Source organism: Solenopsis invicta, chromosome 1 (genome assembly GCF_016802725.1).
Source record: "Solenopsis invicta isolate M01_SB chromosome 1, UNIL_Sinv_3.0, whole genome shotgun sequence".
Taxonomy (NCBI): Eukaryota; Metazoa; Arthropoda; class Insecta; order Hymenoptera; family Formicidae; genus Solenopsis; species Solenopsis invicta.
The window spans coordinates 27,077,639-27,096,626 of NC_052664.1; the positions used below are offsets into that span (position 1 = coordinate 27,077,639).

General features: G+C 37.1%; 2 protein-coding genes across 9 annotated transcripts in view; one reads left to right on the plus strand and one right to left on the minus strand.

Annotated features, from left to right (window-relative positions):
- Positions 1-18,988, plus strand: part of LOC105202108 (DNA-directed RNA polymerase II subunit RPB11) — a 53,717-nt gene that overhangs the window by 942 nt on the left and 33,787 nt on the right. The window lies entirely within an intron of this gene.
- LOC105201947 (adenosine receptor A2b) lies at positions 463-13,067 on the minus strand. 8 transcript variants are annotated; one of them, XM_026132465.2, is made up of 6 exons: positions 11,267-13,066; positions 11,008-11,073; positions 8,779-9,733; positions 4,541-4,752; positions 3,895-4,419; positions 2,571-2,987 (listed from the first exon to the last, which is right to left on the minus strand). In XM_026132465.2, exons 3-6 carry the CDS (start codon positions 9,236-9,238, stop codon positions 2,571-2,573), a joined length of 1,614 nt encoding a protein of 537 aa, XP_025988250.1. In that variant the 5' UTR covers positions 9,239-9,733; positions 11,008-11,073; positions 11,267-13,066. The 8 variants fall into 8 exon arrangements, with proteins under 8 accessions (XP_011168551.1, XP_039308717.1, XP_025988250.1 ...); XM_026132466.2 differs by having other exon boundaries at positions 8,779-9,789; XM_026132462.2 differs by having other exon boundaries at positions 11,008-11,148.

Below are 18,988 nucleotides of genomic sequence, written 5' to 3' on the forward strand. Positions count from 1 at the left end.
TTACTATTTTATGCAATCAAAATGACATTGCGAATGGTTATTTTGAAAACACAGTATTGATACAATTTCGTTTTTATTCAGTATAACACATTACATTATAGACTCATGACCAAATCATTTAAAACATTTAAAGGAAAAACATTTAAAAAAGAAAAGTTAAATGAAACTGAAAGTGTTTTAATTATTTTCGTAAAACAATTCAAGGGAGAATGAGAAAACAATGTAGAACGTCAGAGCGTATAAAACGGAGATATTAACGTGAATTTGCCCTCGAGAAATCTGTTGTTTTACACCTGGCTTGACAGGTTTCGTATCCTAAAAGTGATTTTCCTCTTTTTTTTTTATTAGCACTTCTGTTTATATCAATCGAACACTGATCACAAATATTTCAATAGAGAATTGTTACGATGTCACGTATGCGTCAAATTGACCGAAAAGATTGAAAGGATATAAACAAAACGATTAGGAAATTAATGCACATACGGATTATACGTGCGAAGCTTTAATGACATCAATTTCACTCGCTCGCACAATGCCACGATACATAGGATGCTTATCGTACGCTAGAAACTCGCATGCTTTATTATACATGTCCTTTTCGGCCGAATTTATACTTCCGTAAAATAATCGTTGTTATGATGTCGTTTCCAAGATTTCGTAGAATTCTTGAACAAAATATCCAAGACTTGATAAAATCTAGAATTCATAAATGACACAAGTAATTTAATGTAGTTGACATTGAATATAGTCATCGCTAAAAATAAATAAGTATAAAAAGGCGAAAGAGAGAGAAGGGGGGAATAAGAAATATTAAAATGATCGAACTTCTTAACATCTATTCGCATATTTATTAATTTAATAAGATCTCGCAGTTTCTATTCGATAAAATTGTACTACTTATATTTCCGAAAGATGTATAAGCTTCTTTACTTCGTCGCGTTGATTTTTTAGGTTTTTAGAAATCTTTTAAGGGTTTAATATTTTTTAAAAATTATTTCTTATTCTTTATTTATTATTGTTTGAAAATTGAATTCTTACTTATTCGTTATAAAAAGTACATAATAAATATTAATAGATCTATTTGACCTTAGCACTATGAATCTGCAGATTTTCCAGTGGATGGAAATTAACTCAAACATTATTTTAATTAGAACACCTGTGCTAAATTATATCTGGATAGCTTGATTTCTTCAGAAACAAAAAATTGTGTAAAAATTATTTTTTTTAAACAAATTTTTAAACAACTCTTTGTTTATTTATTTGACAAAATAAAAAATTTTAGTTTAACGATAGCCGTAAATAATTAAATTCTGATTAAACTAATGTTTTAATTTCCGCGTTCACTGGAGATTCGGAAATCATGATCGTCGATAAATTATGCAGACGTCAAATGGATCTTATTGTCAATTGTCTACTATTTTTTGTAACAAAAAAAAATAAATAATTAATCTTCAAACAATAATTAAAAAAACAAAAAGTAATTTCGACAAATGTTTTCCCATTGGTTAAAAAAATTTTCTAAAAACCTAAATAATCAGTGCGACAAAGGAAATCTTCCTAAACTGTTTGATACTAGACACAAAAAATTCTTTTCTGAAAATTTCTTTCTGAGAATTTTGCTATTGATTAAAAATTTAATTTAATCTTATTTTCTCTTGCACTTTGAGTCGATTATTCTGTTAAATCGAAAGTTAAATCAAAGTTTGATTAGAATTAATCGGTCACTGAGGATGATTGGTCGGTGATTTGGTTATTTATCTATCATCATTTCTAGAGAGCAATTTGCCGAACGGGCACGATCTTCGGTAATGGCACGACTGATAATTGTTTGTACCGCGATAATTTTATTGATTAAAATATCATTTTAGTAATTTTAGAGGAGTAATTTTAACAATACCAATATATACGCAAGAACGTGCATACATATTTAGCAAGTATCGCGTGTAAAGAGTATGGAGGAAACAGAAGGAATGGCACATGACGATGGTCTAGTTGTGCCAATTGATATGCAGAGTATTGCACAAGCATCGTGCAAATGTTTCTACGGGAACACGTAGACACACACAATCACGACGTGCACTGTTCTGTCGTACAACATTAAGTATATTGTCCCTCCTCGATATATATACCTATCACTCGGCAATTCTACATGAATCCGGCACTTGATAGGGTATTATCCTCGCCAAGCGTTCGAGAACACGTTCTTTCACCTCAAGTGTTCTCATTAATTTCTCACAATATCTATTTTTATCTACTTTTTATTTACAATACATAAAAAAAAAGAAGAGAGTTAGACGAACGTAGGACGACCACGATACGTTTGTCGCTTTATCTTTTTGTTCGAAGCTTCAAATGGAGTACGACTGTTGCTTCATTTTAACGTAATTCATTTAACTAACGTTAAAATACGCGCGATGTGAGTTATATGGCACGCTCGAGACGAGTAATTAATAATAAAATCGGCACACCGAGATTTGGGGAGAGGGAGGGAGGGAAGAAATGTAAATTTCCTAGTTCCGTTTGTCGGAAGAATGTTCCAGCAGTTCTTTTCTCTCTTGCAATTACTGCTGTCAGCCGCCCGCTACGTCGACTCTGTCCCGAGATTCCTCCAGGACCAGGAGACGATCGGGCGAGGCGTGATTCACCACGTCGGCCTCGATCACGAAGATCGACGCGGGCGGCGTTTCTTCGACGTGATCTTCCTCCGCGGGTAGAAGCGGCACCAGCGATTTGTACGTTTGCAGTTCCATGGAGGAAATTCCGCGGGCGGTCGCGTCGTCGTTGCGGTCGACGATGTCGCCGTCGTTGATCGGTTTCTCCTCGTTCATCCGTTTGATCGCCGCGGCCGGCGCGGAGTTGCTGATTAGAACCGCAGTTCCGGCCGCGATGTTAACGTCCGTCGCGTTCTTGCGCACCTCTTTCTCTCGGATCGATGAGACGCGCCTTTCGGGGTACGCACCGTCCATCCTTCTGTTCCCATCGATCACCTGAGAGGGCCAATATAATGAAAGAAGTAGATAGTTGGTAGAAAACATTGGTAGAATAGAGTCAAATATAAATGTTACGCGGAGTATTCGTACAGCATAGATTAGGAAAAACATTGCAAAATACTGCTATAATGTTTCAGCAATATTGCAGCAACGATAAAATGTCGTCCGCTTTAGTTAAAATATTGATACGTAATGTTGCAGCAACGTTAATACACTATTATATATCCCTATCAGGAAACATTATTTTTTTAATGTTTTTAAATATTTAAAAAACGTTATAATAAAGAATAAATATTTAAAAAACATTTAAAAAACATTGTCTGCTGATAGGGATGTTGCTGCAATATGACGTATTACTATTTTTAGAGCGGACGTTTTACCATTGCTGCAATGTTAATTGCTTTTTATTTCTATGCTGTGCTATACGGGTAGAAACACTTAATAGTTTAAGTAGACCCGGTTATTTTCGCTGATAATATAATAATTTTAATCTTCCGTATCTTGATCAATTTGGTACAATCTACAAATTTACTATAGTAAATTTTTTAATACCGCGCACGGAAATAACGATTTTGCTAAAGTGTCTAATTTAGACAGATATACGATAGACTTAAAAAAACTTTTATTGGACTATCAAAATAATTATGTAGGATGCTCAAACTGGTTGCTGGAATATCAAAACTTTTTGCATCATGTTTGAACGTCTTTCAGAATATTATTTTGATGGTCCAACAAAATTATCTTTAAATCTGCTCTTAAGAAAAAGAACTGATCAAGCGTTTCAATAAATTAATTACTATATCAGTTAGCTGATGATACTTCATTAGTTATAATAGCACAAATCTCCTAGAGACGTTCATGGAACGTCTTTGGGATAAAGTGTGCCGTTAGGATATCAACGCACCTGACGTAGTAAGCTCGGCCTCTGACTCCTCGGCTGATCGAAGCCGCTGAATCGCCTCTGAAGTTGTCTCTGCGAACCGACGAAGGAACCCCGGTCGTGGATCACGCTGATCACGCTGGATTTGACGTCGCTGTGCGGGAAGAGCAGCCCCCAGACGAAGTTCTTGAGGGCGATGCGAAAATCCTTGAGATGGTAGGCGTAGAGGAGCGGATTGCCGACCGAATTGATATGCGAGAGGATGATGCAGAACTTCATGAAGAAGTCGTTCACCTCGCACTGCGGGCAGAAAGCCATCACGCAGTTTATCGTGTACAACGGGAACCAACAGACGATGAAGAAGACGACGATGCGGGATAAATTCTGCGTGGCCTTGACCTCTCGTTTACGCGCCGCGCCAAGACAACGCAGCATCGTCCCCGTCTGGTGATGGCCACCGCCCACGCGGCCGCCAAAATGCAGAACACGACGAATGGTACCGCCGCGGCCACCTGGGCCGCTGGGATCCATCGTGACGATTTGCTGTAGCTGTAATCGTCGTACCCGTTACACTCTTTGGCTTTCCGTGATTTCCCGTTATTTTTATTTCATATTTTTTTTTTTTTTTGCCATCGAACTCTCGGAGTCTCTTTCTTTCGTGCTCACTGACCTGTCTTACGATCACGCGGTATATGTGGGCGTAGAAAGCTGCGATCAGCAGGGCGGGGAAGATGATCGTAGCGAAGTACAGGAACACGAGGTAGTCGTAGTCCATGACGTTCGTGAACATGCATCCGTGGTCGTCCATCTCGCCAGCGTTCCATCCAAAAAGCGGTAGAAAGCCGACCAGGGTGCCCGCTACCCAGCACACGCATATTATACCTGGAAACCGATCGTTCTTTCAATTAATTTCATTTCTCTTTCGACCACGATCGATCGCTTCACCACCGAGAGAATCGACGCGCCGCGTCGTCGGTCGTCGTCGTCGTCGCGTCGTCGCGACTGCATGTGCTCAATTGATTCGAATAATAACTCGTTCGCGCGCATCCGTTCGTTATACGCATCGGTCATTCATCGCGATTATCACCGACTTCTCGCGCTCTCCCCGGCTACATCGACGAAGTAATTTTTATGTATATAACTACCCGCGAATACGAACCGACACACGTTTTCTTATCGATTCGTTCATTATTCATAGAAGCGGCGCTCCCATGGGAAACGCGTGTTATCGGGTGCAATATGTGGGAGATGGAATGCTTCAAGGACTTTACGTAGTCTAACCAGTTTTGTATTTTTCGCCTGTCTCATCGAACGATAGAAATATTTGGAAGGAACACGGCGCACAAAGAAAGAAAAAAACAAACATGGCCAAAAGATGGTTAATATTAATATATTACAGATTAATTTTTAACCGGTTCATAACCGACGTACTATAAATAGTAACTTGAATATCTCGAGAACAGATTAACATTTTTTAAAGTACCATTTTAAGGCTCCTGACTCCTCAGCCGAGAACTCCGCGTTGACGGTAGCGACATTTCGTCGCGGATAAAATTAGAACTAATACACGTGAAACGTGACAGATTGACGATGAAATGTTATCGTGCATGTCATTTTGTTATTATGTGTTTTATTGTGAAAATATGACTTGTCTTATATTTATCAAATTCGTAAAAATGGACCGCGAGTAAAGTTTCTTTGAATTTTATACATAAAAGTACATTTTTCACTCCTTTCAATAGCTATCCGTGTGTTTTCCTGTCTGAATAGACGACACTTTACATGCTTTTTACAACTATTTACTGACTATTAGGCGGAAAAAGGATAGTCGTGACCGATATTTAGAAGTGTTTTAAAGTCATCTGCTTAGTGTGTTTTATCCAAATTGGCTTTATTTACAAATGACATGTCGGACAAAATTACGTGTTATTTCACGCAATTTCTCGCTTCTGACGTCACGACTTCAATATGGCCGCGGCGAGTACTCAGGAGCCTTAATCAGGACTTTAAGCTCTACGTTTTGATGTATATCCACTCATTTCCACATTTGCAATTTTCGACTTTTTTGCGTTCGTTTATATAGGGCGCGTTCCACTTAACGCTCACGAAATCATTTCATCATTTGTTGTTGTTTGCCAAATATTAAGCAAGGACAAATAATGCTCGCGATATATTATTTTTAAAATATCTATGGACATTCTATTTCTCCTTAATTTAAAAGAATTAAGGAAGAACAGAACGTCTAGATATTTTTTAACTAGACAATTTTTATGAAAAATTTTGTAGCGTTTTGGGATATATTAATGTTATTAATATATTCCAAATAATTAAACGAATAATTAAACGGGATAATTAAACGAATTTGTAAGGAAATTTATTATTTTAAATCTCTCATACTCGATAGATACTCGATAAACATTCTTGAGATAGTTAAAGCTTATCTGATTTTTTCAAGATTGTTTCGTCTTATCAAAGAATTTCGCAATGAATATACAATTATTATTGCATTATTACTTGTATCAAACAAATATTGAAAAATAATAAAAGATGTGTTTATGGCTGGTATTCGTAATCGATTTTTATTTCAAGATTTTTTAAGTAATGTCTTAAGATGTTGATAACTCTGTGATTGGTTTATGACATCTTCAGACAGCATTTAAGACGGTCTTAAATTTAAGAACCGACTATGAATGCTGGCTTGTTATAAACTTGTCTTCGAAAAAGTTTATTATATGACGTTTAATACTTATTATTGCTTACGAAACAGTATGTCTAAAATACGACAGGGTGACTCTTTTGATCTTTTAAATCGGGAACTGTAAGAATTTAAAACCTTTTATGATCCACTTCTAGTCTTGAAACAAAGTTATAACTTGTTGATTCCTTCCTTTCGGATCATTTTAAAGTATGTCTCCTCTCGGAACTACTGCAAATCAAGTTCATTTTTCTATAGGTTATTCCGAGAGCTTTTCCGTTTGTATACGATGCAGACCTCAGAATCGGAACAATGAGGAAAAAGCACGTGACAGTTTTACGATTACCGCGAGAAGCACGCGATGCAATTTTACAATTATTTTGCATGTTCACGTTAATTGGTGTATGCGTTCACGCTTAATAAACGAGGCGTAACGCGTCATGCGACGCGACTTAGGAACACGACACGTAATCTCGGATTACGCGACAATGCTACGTAATTATATTAGCTGTTTATAACCGTACGTATGGCACGTGCCGGAAATTAGGATTGGAATATCGCGCGCGACCGGGCACCGGGCCCTCTTGTCCCTTTCATTAACGTCGTCAACGTAGTTAATAACGCACCTAAAGCACTTCCGAGTTTTCTTTGTGACCGGCCCTTGGCTAAACAAGTCCGCAATTGAGTAGCCAAGTGCCACGGTACGTGTCTAACTCGTAATTTCTATTACTTGAATAGCCTAGAGAGCCCATACTTGCCAATTACACGCTTTCATTGCATCAATAGAAACACTGGAAATCATATCTAACTATCATATCTATGTTGTACCGACCCAGTCCACACAATTTGTAACTGCTATATAATTTGGGAATAACAAAAATATTTCATGATATTTTTATCATAATTAGTTGTATCTATTGTTTTCTTTTAAATAAATGTACAAATGCTACATGCATATTATATAACATGTATGTGATGCTTCAATATATAAAATTTAATCCACCGTTTAATGTCTGAAATTATATAGACATTATACAAAAAAAGTAGTTAATTATAGTAAGACGACATAAATGTAGCATCCATCATCGTTAGTTTTGAAAAAGGGAAAAAATTATAATATAAATATGTACAACATCGCTGCACTTTTACGTTATATAAAAGGTGATATGTATTGAAATTTACAGCTACACTGAGAAAAATATCCGGAGAATAACGATCGGATTATCCTGTTAAAAAGTAACAAACGGATATTTCCGATTATTTAGATCGGAATGTGCAGAAATGAACGGATAAATTTGTTTAAAAATACAGCACAAAGTCTAAAATCGGATCATAAGACGTCTTTAAGATGTTTAAAAGATATCTTTAAAACTACTTTTGAAAAGGTGTCTTAAAGACATCTTTTTAGATGTCTTAAAGTCGTTTTACGTCCCGATTTTGTGTTGTATGAGAAGTGACTATCTGACAGATTATCCGTTTATTTTCTGATATTCCGGTTTAAATAATCGAAAATATACGTTTGTTACTTTTTAACGGGATAATCCGATCGTTATCCGATTGAAATTTTTCTCAGTGTACCTTAACAGCACGTGATATTGAACGAATATATTCGTACAATATCTAGAATATTCATATGATATCTTGTGCTGTTAGGGAATGGACACATGACTGTGTCGACTGAGTATCCAGATAGCCAGCTGACGTTATTTGTCATTTTAACGTCAAAATAACATCTTTGATGACAAATAACGTCAGCTTGCTACCTAGGTAGAATCGCCCCAATGAGTTTAGTTTAGAACTATTAATCTCGTTTAAAAATCAATTTTCTCTCTTCATATAATATATATCGTATAAAGGTAACTACATTTTATATAACAAGTATTAAGTTACCAGAGCTGCGATTTACTCAATTCGAAATGTTGGCAATCTCAATTACCCTTCAATACAAGCTTATTTAGCGAGAGAAACAGAAATAAATAGATTGTCAGAGGTCAATTCGCCTAACCGTGTAATCGTTACGCCGCGCTCGAGTTTCCGCCGTTCCTCGCGGGAGCGGTGATCTTGGATCAACTTGAATCAGAGTACCTGGATCGACCGTCATTAATCTCTCGTGACACGAGCGCGCGATATCAGATATCAAATTAACGACGTCGGCTAAGGCCGACCATGACGATTGGCGTGAAGAGAGCTAGGGTGGTGCGCGCCTTCCTCACCTATGGCAGTTTTGGTGCGTACGGTGCGCGAGTATCCCATGGGATGCAGTATCGCCCAGTAACGATCGATGGACACCGCCACCAGGCAGAAGATGCTGATGGTGCACAGGACCACGAGGACCGACACGGTGAACAGGCAGGCGTGCAGATTCGTCGGCAGGCCGATGCTCGCGAGGATCGCGAACGGGATCGCGAACAGGCCGACCAGCAGATCGGCTGTGGCCAGCGAGACGATGTAGTAGTTGGTGCGTCTGCGTAGCTTCCGCTCCTTGCCGAAAACGATGATCACCAGGCCGTTGCCGAAGACGGCGCAGATCGCGACCAGAATCTCGCAGACGGTGTACGGTAGATTGAGTTGCGCGTCCACGGACGACGCGTTCGTCGGCCCAACGGCCGTGTAGTTCAAGTCGTCGTACGATGGGTCGGTCGCGTACGACGAAAATCCCATTGCGACGAGCATTGCGGGGGCACCGCGGCGGCGATCGACGATCTTATTCGCGCCGTCCGAGGGGATGCGCGATGATCATCCTCGTCGTTCCCTCGCGATCTCGAAGCATGACGCTACACCGCGGTGCGAGATCGGTCGGGGCAATCGTGCGGCAGTCGCGACACTTTCCAGCCGGTACAAGCGACAGTCATTGCTTCTTCAAATACGTTCGATATCTCTTAAATCTTCAGCGTCTTATTAATACCTCGCGGATACTTGGCGCGCGACGTCCCGAACAGGAAGGCACCACGTGCGCTTCGTCGTACATTCGTGCCGAAAGAGAAATGACTGTGAGAAATTTCGTTAGATCAATTTCCACGCTTCTATTTTTACGTTTTGGATTCGCACGTGCTATTCTCGCTCGCGTCGAAAATTAATTCGTTCGCCGAAGTTCTCGTTCGCGAGACATTAGAGACGAAGGCCGACATTTGTCATCCACAGACTTGCTCTCCGAATCGTTCTTCATACCTATAATTATCAGGCTTATCTGTTGAAGGATGTCACAGTTTCCGTTTCTATATTCTCTAAATTGGAATTAATTATTTACCACTTTGTAGTGTTATACTTACAACTGCCCAGCAAACAAGGTAACGTTAAATGACGTTGAGTTTTATTAGTGCCTTAATGACATCTCTAATGTCAATAAAATCTTATTGTAACGTCACTTTGTTTGCTGATCGATCATCAGTGACTATTCTCTGTCTTTCAGTGATTTTGATTAAGGGTCAACCTACAATAAGTGCAGTAAACTTCAAACCACAAGAAATTGCACGATCAATCGTTGTCGATTGTTCTCTTCACTTTCAACTGTGATTGGTCAATTTTTTACGTCCCCAACTTTATGTTAGAATTCAGCCGAAAACTCAGTTTCAGTTTTAGTTACAGCCAATTTCATTATCTTTATTTTTACAGATAAAAATAAAGTTTCAGTTAGATTTTGATTTCAAAGAGTCTCAGCAACATAGTCGAAAGTGTTGAAGTTATAACAGTATTAATGCAATAAAACGTACAGTATAAAACATTTAAGTTATTTAATAATAATTAAATTTTTCATTGATTTGTTTAAAGATTTATTTAAAAAATGTTTTATCCTATGTTTTAAAGTTTTGTTATTATTAAGATAATATAATTATGATACGATTAATGTATAACATGCCACAGATTGTGATAATAGAATTGTAATACTAAGATGATGATATGTGTTATTTTTATTCACAATTATTTTTTCAATAATAATATTATGATTATTTACGAAGAAAGAAATAGGTTTGTTTTTCATTGCTTATTTATCTTAACATCATTTTCTTCATTTAAGAGATATTTCTCAAGTTAAAAAAAATTTATTTTATACTTGTTAATATTTATTTAAACCGAGGAAATGTTAAATATATTTACTTGAACATAAAAAACTTTTTTTTTTAGTTTACTATTTACTGAAAGACAGTGCATAATCTGATTTCAATGCTATACGTGTAAATATATCAATCCGTGATACATGCACTGTCTTTTAATAATACTAATAACACTGATTTTTATCAGTGAACATATTCTCTTTTTAATCAGAATTAGTGAAAGACAATTAATAGTCACTGATGATCACAATTATATGTATGTGCACTCCAGCACAATTTTGCTGATTTATATTTAAAGAATATAATCTCTCTCTAGAATTTCCATAAATGTTTTCAATTTCAATTCGAAATTAAAAAAAAAAAAGATTGTTTTGGTCAAATTTTACTTACCACTCTTATTGTAGATTGACCCTAAGAGGCAAAAAGGATGGGGTATTCTCACTGACTGGAATTGTACTGTCACCAAAAAACCATGTGCATGTATGACATAATTATAAGTTATCACTGATTGACATAGTTATAAGTATAGCACTGAAATTACTAAAGATTTCACCGATTCCAATTTAAAGAGCAAGAGATCATCACCAAGATCTCTCGGAAAGAATTATCGGAACACATGCCACATTTCAATTTCGTGCACGAAACTTACATGACAGTTTCCGTCCGACCACGCACATCTGGTGTGTGCACTTCGTCTTTTCTTTTTACCCGAATCAATCAATTCCTCTCAATTTGTTTTACAATTACTCTTTCCAGATTGTGTTTTCTTTTCCGATTTTACACCAAAAGGATTCCGGCTTCCGATTTTTATCCGAGAGAATTAACGAAAGAACGAACAAAGGAGAAACGATCGATACGCCGATCGCTCACTCGTTGCGTGATACGTCAGCCGCGTTTCTCGTCCATTACTCGTTTGTACGAAGTCGGAATTACGCGTGAGATGATTTCCGTGCGATATCATCTAATAGAGACTGCGTGTCACGCGAATTTCGCGTCGACACGAGGCGGAGCGAAGAAGCCGCCGCGTTTCGTACTTCACATCCACTTCATATCGCCATTATCTCTCCGATTCTTCAATATTCTTTTAATAGTCTCAAACCGCAAGCGAATGAAGAAACACACTATATGACTCTCGGCGCGTTCTCGTGATTCGGTATCAAGAGAAATCCACCCAGTTACCAATCTCGATACAGTTAATTAATAATCGCTGATTCCGCTCTCTCGCGTCATCCGCGTCGTGCGCGCGTCATCAAAGGGGTGGAAAGAGCGGGAAAAGTCGCGTGTTGGATACGAGTTGTGCCAGCTCGACGAGAAAAAGTGAGCGATCGACGGCAGATCGATCGATCGCGGCCGCACACGGCGAATATTTATTTCTCTGATTAATTAGTTCGCGGGCGCGAGATGAGGAGGGGAGAGGGGGCCGAGGAGCTTCTCCTTCCTCCGCGACGCGACGCACGTCGGGGCGTCGAGGTCGAGAGGAGCACGTGGAGCACGAACGCGTCCGCCTTCTCAACCCCGTGGCGTGTGACTGAGGAGGCTCCTCGTGACAGTAGGGCACACGCCGACGGAGGTGGAGGTGGAATCCACCGGCCGGTCCCGCTCTTCGCGCTCTTCCTTCCGCCTCCGGAAGGTCGTCGAGACGTTGAGCGCCGCGTCGCGATGCCGAAAGGACTCCTCGCATCCGCTTCCACCGCTCAGCTCCGATCAACCGCGGCCCAGCGGCGGTATCGACGGCGCGACGCGACGGCCAGCGACGGCGACGGCGGCAGCGGACCGTGACAGACGCGGATGGATGCGACGCGAATGCGCCTCGCATTTACGCGCCGTACAAGAGCGATGCATCGCACGGTTGCCGTCAATATCCGCGAGCTTATCGCTCGTAACTGCGACGACCTCCGGTGACGAATTCTTCGTATTCGTATCACGCGCGCGCCTTTTCTCGCTCCTTCGTGCACTTCCCTCCTCTCGTAAGAGAAAAACGCGTTGTTTCGCTCCTAAATGCAAGCGAGCGTTAAAGAGCACGTTAAAGACCCACTCCGTCGCGCACGGTTCTCGAAGAACTCGTCATTCATACGCCATTCACGATTCTGCATCATCAGGAACATCACCACACGCACGCAAACACTTATATTATACACGTACTCGGCACGCTCAATTAAACATTCTAATCTCGCGGCTTGTTGCTTTAACGCGACGGTTACGTCGCGTTACGTTTGGTATCGATGTAATGCGAATTTCAGGCATCCGTATCCGGTGCGCTAAACGTGTGCTGCGGCAATAATGCGGGAAGAGTGGGGCGCAATCAGGCATCCATTTATTTGCATAGTTATATCGTTATGCAGCAAGAAAAAAAAAACGCGGATAGCAGTCCCTCTTAATAAAGCACAATCAGCACAATGTAACAACTTGCGAAATACATATATGCATAATCTAACACCGCTTCTGTTATTCTCGCGTACGAGCGTGCGATTACGGTTTACTTGATGGTTAACTGACGCTGAAGCATGACAGTTAATGATGAATATTAATGAAGAGGAAGTGTAAAAAAAAAGCTTAAAAAAATGTGTTCCTCTGATTGCGTTTCAATTTTCCTTATTGCAAATAGCGCACAGTGGTCTGATCGCGTTTCTTAGCACGAAATAATTACAAACTTCTGTCAACGCTACTGTATATCATTTGTTGTAGTTATTTGAAACATTATCATATTCTAATAGAGAAGTGACATAAAAAAAATAATAAGTGATACATAATAGTTAACACAAAATTTGTAATTAATTTGTGCTAAAAAAAACATGATATACAATATTACTAAAAGAAGTGATTCCACTTTAATAGAGTATTTTACTCTTTCCAAGGATGAAAAAGGATCATGTAAACATTATTCCGCTTTAAATTTGATACGTACAAAAAAAAAGTGAAGAATGGATCAAACAATTCCAAAGTGATGGCGCAGTGTACTAGAATTTTTTGTAGGTTTTTTTAGAATATAAAAACTCTTTCAGAAACACTATCAGACAAAAGTGACCCGATTGGACTAGGAAAGCGTTAATAAGAGATAAAAAAAAAATGTTAGGATAAGATAAAAATGTCTCAATCCAAACATCTCATTGTGGACTCCTAAAAGAATTACAATGACTTTACAAGCGCATATGCGCATTTTATTTTTACAGCACCCTGATAAGATCTAATTTCAACGTCTGCGAAAAAGTTTGAAATTTTTTATTAGATGTTAAAAACTTCAAGACAAAAGATTTTATTTTTTGAGATGATGTATTATCTCGAGATGTTCAACTTTAGCAATATCTGTTACATGTGATAGTTATATATTATATTACATAAAAATTAAAAAAAATACAGAAATTAAAAATAATACATTGAGAACAAATGCTACAATATGAATTAGACGTAGCTTGATTCCATTGAACGTCGAATCTCGCGCTATCACTAATATTTATATGTAGTTGATTCAATTAGATTTTATTCATTCAATTATTTGCTATTGTTTACTTTTAATCTTTTTCTCTCATTAATACTGTTATTGAGTTGACAAAATATATCTTCAATTAGACTGATGCTATTGATTTAACAGCATTTTTTTCTCTATGTACGTTATGTTTTCCGATTGACCAAAATATGTAGAACCATATTAAGTATAGTTCGTTTTTCTCATTCGTCGTTATTTCTGAGCGATGTAAAACAATCGTCTTAATAAAATGTTTGAATCGTAATACCTATTCGTAATATCTATTAATATCTGCGTGATACTTTTCGATATAATTACATTCGACATGGATTTTAAAACGCGAACCGAACCAGGTGATTCTTCTACATTTTTTGCCGTTGAAAATGAATCCGAAATTGCTCTATTAGATCACATTTTTAAGCCATTCAAGCTCATAACTCAAAAATACCATTTTTGGCACTTTTATAAGCCTAATTTCTTTAAAATATGTAACGGTAAAGCAACTTCACTTACGATTTATTTTCAGCGACAAAAAGATCTATAAGAATCACCAAATACAATTTGTGATCTACAAAATAGTTTAAATTTGTCTCGAACAATGTTATTAAGAAAAAAAAAATATTAATAATAATACGCTACATTAGCCAATTGCTAAAAGTACGTATAGTCGCATTAATTCATTTCTGAAATTCTTAGATAATAAATATTGTAATTGAATCCCACGGAAACAATCACCGATGTTTGAATAGAATTCACGTTGAATCGTGCTAAGGTCATTTCCATGTAAAAATAAGATATAGATAATACAATAATTAGATAGTTATATATATCTAACGAGCAATGAGTTTCTGTCCCTGCGTTTTATTTCTCTGATCACAATTCAAATATTTGTTACAGGTATTCTCCAATACATAATTTGATACTTCGATATAAAATAATATAGTTAAAATCACTTTTCAAGTTAAGCAAATAAATAATAATAATTTGCACATTTTTTTATATACAGGGTGTTCATTAATGGTTGTTCCCGCATTTTACCATAGAAGCATGCATTTGTTATTTCTAATATAATAAATATGTTAGAAATACATATCCGTCGGTAAATCATGCTCCTATGGTAAAAAGTGAGTACAACCATTAATGAACACCTTGTATACATTCTTTCTCTCTCTTTCTACCTCTCTCGCTTTTTCACGAATGCTGAACTACTCGATGTATGCGTGCATACACGTGCACCTGGTTATATTTTTGAAACATAATATCACGTTCCTCATCGTGGTTACAAAAAACGTCGTTCTTTGTGACCACGAATGTCAGTATGAATATTCCGCAAGATCTCGTTTCGTCATATTTTTCAATGAGTCTTTCATCAAACCATAAAGCGACATTGTTGCGACGATCGAACTTCCATTATTTTATTCGTTTAAAAAGTAATGAAAGTTCGATCGTCATTTAAAAAATTAATATTATAACAAAATGATGACAAAACGATTTATATTTATATTATAACAAAAATGATATTATTATATCATTATAACAAAATTATAATAATTTATAATAGAATTATTATATGAATAAAATCCAATTAGATTGTAATATATCTAGTGTTCAGACTTAAAGAAAAAAAGAGGAAAGGAAGAGTGAAAGAATTTAAATCGTCAAGCATTCATGTTCGTATCAAACACCAAAAATCTTAGTATACAATTATTAAAAAAAGAAGAATTCCCCCATTCTTCAACCTCTTCCCCCGTTTAAACTTGGAGAACGATTTACTCCTGTATTTCCTTGATCTGTCCACGCGAGAGTACAGTCGCGGTCGTTCGTCAGGATTGGAGATCATTCATTGATGATTAAACTCGTGCAAAAGAAGCGCGGCTCGTGAAGAAGCTTCCGAGGGAAGTAACGCGGTCGCCGGCCGAGAAAGCAGCGGACGCCGGACCCGCGACTCGGCGAATCACGCCGGTGGCTTTAACGAACTGTGAACGAGTCCCATTCGTGGTAATTCGTACGTACTCATTGTCCGTAACTGGCGCATAACGGAGCGCTTAGCATTGCATAAAGGATCTCTAATTGCGCCACGAAGTTAAATGACTTAACTTTCGCGCGTAAACGCGCGCGGACGGACAGCCTCGCTAGATTAGCGAGCCGGCGCGGCGATTTCGATCTAAATCGAAAATGGGTCGTGTTCGTGTTACACCGGTCATGTAAACACACCCTGGAACACATCACCGGGTATCTAATGGTTTAATACGACTAATGTGCCGCCGGAAGGTGAGCTTAAACCCAGTGCCGTGCCTCCAATCGTCGGATCCATCGAGCGCCGATGTGTGTCGCGGTGAGGAGTCAGATGGAAGAATGAGAATATATTGGCTGAGAAAATAAAATAATTAATTTTTGAGTAAAATTAAGGAAATAAAAATGTTTTTAGTCCAGAGCACGAAAAAGTTCGCCTATTTTTAGGAATTTATAAAAACTGCTGCATTTTTCTATTCTTTTACAAATCCATTTTATACTTGTTATTTAAATATCCAAATTTTGGTATGGCTAAATATATGTATATCTACAAATTATAATATTATTAAATTTATTAATTCTTTTGTTACGTAGATTTAAAAATAAACACATTTTTTAAGTCGACTGACGTGAAATTTATTAATTCTTATGTTACATAGATTTAAAAATAAACACATTTTTAGGTCGACTGACGTAACTTCTTAGAAACTGTTGAAGCTATCAACTTCAACTTTTGACTTTAGAATATGTGTAAAATACAAATAACGTATTTTACATATAAATATGTAAAATATCTGTTTAGCATATGAACTAGAATTATTGCAATATTTATAAATTCTATAACCATTCTACCATAATCTTCCTTTCATCAAAATTTTGTAAAATTTTGCAGTTGCTTTAAATTATATGACGATAGAAATAATAAACAGAAAAAGTTTTTGCAACAATCATTAAATATTTATTTCAAGTGTAAACGTATTTTCTGTACATTTAGCGTAATTAAGTTAAAAAGTTTTATTTTATAAACGTATGTATTATATTTTATATAATATTCTATATATATATATATATATATATATATATATATAATTATTTATGTAAGATAATATTAAAATATAAATTGTATTTTTTCATCCCGTTTAAAAAAAATACGCACAAACTTTCTTCGAGGTTCAACGTAAAAAGAGAATTCTACTACTCGTTAACTTTAATAAAATCACAGTTATACACAGATTGTTAATTTTAATAAAATTACAATTATATACAAAGTATCATTTCAACTTTGTTGTTAAAAAGAGAGAATAACCGAAATGTCATTTCTGAAAACATTTGTAACTGTGTTGTTTGTCATGATGTTTCAGTCGGCCTTGACCTTCGAGATAATATATGTTTTCGAAGTTTTCTACGATTATAGTATATCATCTTGCCTGGACATTAACACGCTCTCGAGCGCAGTCAACAATTTCCAACGCTATAATACTGTTTACATTCGCGCTAAGTTCGCGCTTCGCTACTTCGAAATCGAGGATAGAGAGAGAGAGAGAGAGAGAGAGAGAGAGAGAGAGAGAGGAGGGAAAAAAATAGAGCAAGCGTACCCCGAATTTATGGGCACGCCGAATTTATGCGCGGTTCGTAAAAATGCGTGCCGCGACTAACGAGGCGGGGACGAAGCGCGCGAGGAGCGTAACGCGAGCTTTACTTATCGCGGAAGTAATAAAATACCGACCGTTCTTTCTCATTCCGGTAACAACCTCCGGAACGGAGGATGAAGGCCGAAGACGGCGACGGGGTCGCGAAGACGCGGCGTGTGATATTTAACGGGAGCCAATTAAAAAGCTCGCCCGTGCGCACGCTACGCCCGCCGCGATGTCGTGCTCACGGTCTTCGTCGGTGTGCTTTATTTTTATTACAAGCCGCGCGTGACGCGAAACTTTATAAATTAATACACCACACGTTACCTCTTTCCCTCCTTCCTCTCCCCCCTCCCCTCCGCCTCTTTTTCTTCCAATTAAAGTAATAATTATGCTTGTTCGCGCGCGTGGGCGGGAGACAAATATTTACAAATGGAAATAATCACGATCGCATTTAACGTTACGTGCGAGTAGGACTAATCAGGGGAATGGGCATAGATATTCATTTAGTAGGAGATTAAAGTTCTAAGAATTAAAAAAAGATAAAGAGAGCAAGTTAAACCGAGATCAAAGTTAATCTACATTGAAATGGACATAAGTCTCTCTAATCTTTCGCTTGAAAAATGAAGGGTTTTTTTCTTGTACAAAAGACAATTTCTTGTTTATTTCCTTTCATTTTTATCACACAAAATGATTTCAGTGTTTTCAAGATTTATATTTATTTATATTTATGAACCGTAAAGGATCAGAAATTGATTTTATTTTATATAACATCATTTCTATAACATACTTTCTTATGGGATTTTGCTGCAAAGTATTTGTAAGAGCATTATAAAAAATATCGGATAATCAGGGTGTTCACTTAAATTTTGTAAAAAAAATTCCCTGAGAATTCCTGGATTTTTCAGAATTTTTTTTCAAAATTCTAGATAAGAGTATTTTTTAATAATTTTTTAAAAAATTTATGTTCTTATGTGCTTTTTAATATTCGTTAATTATACTTAATATTCCTTAACCCGTAATGGACACACGAGGTCCAAAAGACCCCACGCGTCCTTCTTCTAACTTTAAGGGTAGACAAACCATTCAAAATCGAACAACTTTTTATACAACTAATTTTTATCTGAAAGTATACTCTCTTGAGAATATACTCCTAAATTTTTGTTGAATTATCTAAAAAATTAAAAATTTTATGAATATTTTTGTAAAAAAGACAAATTTTGCAATTTTTTAAAATTTGAATTTGTTCATTATGTTAAATTTA